The sequence below is a fragment of the Amblyomma mixtum genome, chromosome 5 (genome assembly GCF_055824585.1).
Source record: "Amblyomma mixtum isolate Tamu chromosome 5, ASM5582458v1, whole genome shotgun sequence".
Classification (NCBI taxonomy): domain Eukaryota; kingdom Metazoa; phylum Arthropoda; class Arachnida; order Ixodida; family Ixodidae; genus Amblyomma; species Amblyomma mixtum.
This window is the reverse complement of record NC_143016.1, coordinates 200,481,314-200,486,313: the sequence shown is the minus strand read 5'-3', so window position 1 is coordinate 200,486,313 and position 5,000 is coordinate 200,481,314. Positions and strand designations below refer to the sequence as shown.

Here is a 5,000-nt window from a genome sequence, read left to right as displayed (position 1 = left end):
GGAAACTTCGCCGGCGAGCCAGGGAGCCGAGCGGCCCCTCGCGATCGCCGTCTACGCGGTGGCGCTGCGGTCGCTTTAGGATGAGCGCGTCGTCTGCTACTCCCAGCTTGAGGAGCGTCGGAAGGAGATGGCTCGCGTCCGTTAAAAAACTACGTATTTAAGGAATACAAACGTACGTAGCCTTCGCCTTGATATTTTTTGTAATGAAAAAAGGCGGTTTAGTAGCATTTATAGCAGTTACATTAGCCGGACTCGTTAAAGACGCGTTTGCAAACGGCTTCAAGAAGATAAGCTGCCGTGCTCCCAATACCGATCGCTTTATTGAAAGAAAATGCCGCAACCACCAGCACAATTGTATTTTCATCTCGACACAGTTAAACAGAGAAGGTGGCTGAAGAAAAAAAAAGTGCACGTGCCGCAAGAAAAAATGAAAGAAACAAGATTTAGTGGCTTTTATCCTTCCGCTAAGTTTTATTTACAGACGCGCAACTTTCAGTGAAAAGTCAATAAAGGAAAGCTTTCAACTTTTCACATCAGTTTTGCTTTCTTTCTTGCAGATGCAACAACTTCGGAAGCGCTGAGCTTTTTGCAAGCATCTTTAGCGGCAAAATGCATGCGTAGTGCTATGTAAGAATGCAAAAGCTCTGCAGTTGTGCTATCTCTGTGAGAGGGGCAGCCAACACTAGTCACATCGCTGTCTTTGAGCGAATCAAGGAGGGCCCAAAAAGTGTCTGAACAGAGGCTCTTCTTTTGCAGCATAGGCGAGATCTTGATTTCAATTGCGCGGAACATGTTATAGAGTTCCCATGATGGCTTCTTGAGGCTCCCCTGCTTGAATTCTCTCCCTAGAGTGAGAAATGCCTCTGGGAATTCTGAATTTGAAGACTGAATGCTACTGATGCACTCCTGACACTTCTCATATTTCAGGAAGGATTTTACGAGGTAACCACACAAGTAGTATATGACGCAATCCTGGGCTGATGGTGTGTAATATCCGTGATCGGGAGCGACGCTTTCCCTAACTTGTGCGGATGCGCAGATTTCAGATAACTTCCCCTCAATGGTCTTCTGAAGCTGCTCACGTGATGCAAGCCGTTCTTTTCTCCCAGCCTTCATCGTCTCTTCAACAGTGGCCAGAACGAATGTGTGTTCTTCTATCACATTGCTACCAACACAGGCGCTTATCGGTGCGTACAAACTCAACAGCCTGTATATGTGAGTGAAGCTTGTCAAAGTGGGATGGTCCTCATCACCTCCGTAGCTTCTGGTCAGCCCAAAAAACCTCTGAAAAATAAGATGCATGACTTTCTTTTTTAAATTGAAACGTACAATGAAGTCGATTCATTCCAACTCTAAGGAGATTGAAAATTTTCGAAATATATGCAGTTTAAATAAACGGGACCATTTTCAATATGGTTTTCGGGTGTTCTGCATGTTCGAAGTAAGTAATTAAGTTCAACTTAATGAGAGTCCACTAGTAAAAGAAAGAAGAAAGAAGAAGAAGTTTATGGTTTACTAAAAAACCATAAACTGTCTATGAATGCAGACCCCTTCCTCAAACCTAACACTACGCGCCAAACACGAAATCATCATACACAATCATTAACCCCTTACAGTGCTAGGATTAACGCCTTTAAATACTCATTTTTTCCACGCACCATTGAGGAGTGGAACAGGTGTCCGCCAGATCTCTTAACCAGAGCTGATTCTTTTGACTCTATGTTTTCTTCACAGCATTTAATTTGAGAGCCATTTATTTCTACGTTTACTTTTTGTATTTTGCATCTGAGCCTTGTATTTATTGCTGTATTTTGTGTTACAACTTGTATTTAACATTTTTCAATTTTGCTAAACCTGTTCTTTTTTGCATATATTATGTATTCGCCCCTCCTGCTTGGGCCTACTGTAGGCCTGCAGTATGTTCTAAATAAATAAATAAATAAATAAATTGCTCCGGCCGTTTTTACTGCTTACCTCTAAAGGATCCTGATTCAGCTTTCCGGTAAGTACATAAGATGCTCCTTGAGATAAAAGATCTTTCGTGAGGTCTAGGACTGACGAAAGAGTAACACGAAGCGATTCGGTGGTAGGTTGCGAAGCAAACATGACAGTTCCTTGAGAAATGTGGTTCCTTTCCGTCAGATTTAGTGTATCAAGGAACTTCTGGATGACCTGGAATGTGAACCAGGAGGAAAAAAAACAGTCAACAATGTTATAGAAAATTTGCACGCATTTGCGAAATGTTTCGTTTATATGTGCTTACCTCCATTTCCTTCGAGGAGCTTGTTATTCCAAACTGAGGCAGTTTTATGTTTAAAGCATCAAACAAACTGTTCACCATGAGCGTAAACTCCCGAGTGCCATCACAATCTTCCAGTCCAGGCTGCTTGAGATGCTGGTAGACCCTTAGCCCGACTGCAGTACTGCGGCTTAATAACTATAAAGAAAGCAATGAATACAGTGCTTTAATATGCGTCGCAACCGCGCCAAGGAGTTCTAGTTCGACTGTAAATTTGGCACACACTTCAGCACCTTTACTTACCTGAACAGCCAGCCGGACATTCATTTTTCTCATATTGTCAGGGCTGACATGCTCTCTAGTCAGTTTAGGCACGACGCGTAGCTGCTGTTTGCCATCAACCTCCTGTAGTATCCGGTAGTGGTCATAGTTGATCTTGTGCTCGCCGATCTGCAATTGTTTGCAAAAACTTGCAGATCGACAACAAATACTTCTTCGAAAACATATATGTTTGTTGAAAGGAATCTTTAGCTCACCATTGCGTACTTATGACGAAGAAGATGGTTCCTGATGCACTTTATAATGTGCGGGACATCACAAAGGAAGTACAGGTGCTGCCCAGGTACAGTCGGATGGTCCACTTTGTGCTTCGGTACATGCAGCTTGCCTGATATGCGAAACTGGGACCACATGGCCTTGTTCGTGCTGGCTCCATCACTTATAACGGCAACAACAACAGCATTGTGCTTGCTAAGTTCTACAATGGCCTCCAGAACGAGCCTTGCTAACACCTTCCCAGGTGCGGCATGTTTTGTTGCAAAACACGCAATGGGCTGAACCCAGGAGTGGAAGAGGGGCACGAACATTAGAACCAGTGCGTGGTCAGCAGTTATAGTTGAATCGTGGCCATCGCCGTAATTCACAAAGCCGTCAATCTTATAAGTGTGCTTGTTGAAAGCAACAGCCTGCCGCACCTTCATTTCGTCCAGTATTAATGTTCCGCAGCGCTGGACATCTGATCTGTCCTTCATGAACGCTCCGACACTGGCGAGAGCTACCTTGTTAAACCCGAACTCACAGGTCATCCCACGCATGATCTGTCTTAGCCGGGTGGTTGTCGGCAGCGGCAGGAGCTTCATCTTTACCATGAGTTTGTACGCTCTCGGACTTGAAATTCGTAAGAGCATGCATGTCACGAGCCATTCTGACCTATAGCGCCTTCCCTTAGGCGTTTTTGCTTTTGCAGCTTGAAATGCTGTGCGAAAGGCTTCCCGCTGTGCATCAGGTATCTTTTCTAGTGCATTCTCCAAGACATTTGGTGACACCTGCGAGAGCCGGTGCTTTAGAGCATCGAGTTCCCTTTTCGCTTTTTCACGAAAAGCAGTTGCCCTAATGACTCTTTTCCTTAGGTTCTTGATTGCCCATCGCGCCTTGCGTTGAGACTTCATGCCCTTTCTTGCTAGGCGCTTCACTCTGTCCTCAAAATTTTTTTTCATTTTCTTGCATGGAGTACACAAGGTGTGCTCAGAGAGAACCATGCATTTCTTACTGTGCCATACACCACCAGATTTCAAGGCGGTCGTTGAGGTTGAAATGCTAGGGAAAAGCTCACTTTCACAACCTGTGCAAACATTCAATAAGTCAATGTACTGAAGAAACGTCGTCACGTCATTCAGGCTTGCAAGTGCAATTTTCGATGCAATTTCAACGTAGCTCCTTTCCGGCACAAGCACACCTCGTGCACTGACATCAACAGACAAGTTGTTTCGCACAACTACAGCTTTCTCTACTACTACAACACCTTCACGCTCCTCCAGCTTGTAGATAATAACATCATCGGCTGAGGCTCTTACGCACCATGTCTCAAACGTTGGTGTGTTTTGCAGAACAGAAAACCACGGTACATTTTCAAGCGTCCGTTTGTCAGCGGCGACCTCAAGATGTTCGGCGCTCTCCGGAGCGTCGAAGCCGTCTTCTGCTCCTCTTTTGCTCTGACAAGCGAAAACATCGGCGGAAGCCACTGATGTAACTTCGGGTGACTTCCTTGTCGTATTGCATGAGAGATGAGCCGGTCTGTTCGTGAAAATACATGGCACCGCACCCTTCTTCAGTGTCCACCTACCTCGAGGAATCCTAACGGTTTGACCGTTAACGACGTGTTGGAAGCAGGAGTTGATGTCCTCAGGCAGGAAATGGAGGTCACACACATAAGTTTTGGACGTCACCTTGAAGTTCTTGCGCGGAATTGCTTCTGTCCATGCTTTCAGCACCTTAGGGTCATTTGCAGGCTTGAAAAAATGCCGCTTCTGAGAATTTGACTCTGTCGAATCATATCCCGCTCGGCATCCCGGTACACTACACGCCGGCATGTTCTAAAGTGTCGCTTTGCAGCATTTACTTCGCTATAGGGTAGCAGCATGGATTCGGTGGGAAATGCACATCACAAGAGAAACTATATATCGACACAGAAGCGGCAGGATCCATGAGACCGCGGGCCACAACGTGAAATTCGCCGCATCACCGCGTGCCGTCTGCCGGCGACAAGCGGCTGCAGACGACGCAAAGATCCCTGGCCGGGACCTTTGAGGCGGCAAGCATCACATTCTCTATAAAAAAATCTGTTATTTTCACTGCTAAAACCAGCCAAGGAAAAAATATTTAATGCGATGCGATATTACCCACCCGAGGAATATTATCAACATAAACTACGAGGAGGAGGCAAGCGGTACGTCATGTTTCTCTAAACCGCGGAAAGAAGGGC

The 5,000-nt window shown here is 45.5% G+C and overlaps 1 protein-coding gene across 1 annotated transcript; it reads right to left on the bottom strand.

Moving 5' to 3' along the window:
- Positions 1 to 188: 188 nt before the first annotated feature.
- LOC149345425 (uncharacterized) lies at positions 189 to 4,633 on the bottom strand. The gene is made up of 5 exons (XM_089546645.1): positions 2,776 to 4,633; positions 2,543 to 2,689; positions 2,264 to 2,437; positions 1,975 to 2,172; positions 189 to 1,284 (listed from the first exon to the last, which is right to left on the bottom strand). The coding sequence occupies exons 1-5, from the start codon at positions 4,606 to 4,608 to the stop codon at positions 529 to 531; spliced, it is 3,108 nt and encodes a 1,035-aa protein (XP_089402771.1). The 5' UTR covers positions 4,609 to 4,633; the 3' UTR covers positions 189 to 528.
- Between the last annotated feature and the right edge of the window lie 367 nt (positions 4,634 to 5,000).

Coding starts and splice junctions, on each gene's coding strand:
- LOC149345425 (XM_089546645.1), bottom strand. CDS start 4,608: ATGCCGGCGTGTAGTGTACCGGGATGCCGAGCGGGATATGATTCGACA. Junction 2,690..2,775: donor TTCGTCATAAGTACGCAATG/GTGAGCTAAAGA, acceptor AAACAATTGCAG/ATCGGCGAGCACAAGATCAA. Junction 2,173..2,263: donor GCTCCTCGAAGGAAATGGAG/GTAAGCACATAT, acceptor TTCACATTCCAG/GTCATCCAGAAGTTCCTTGA.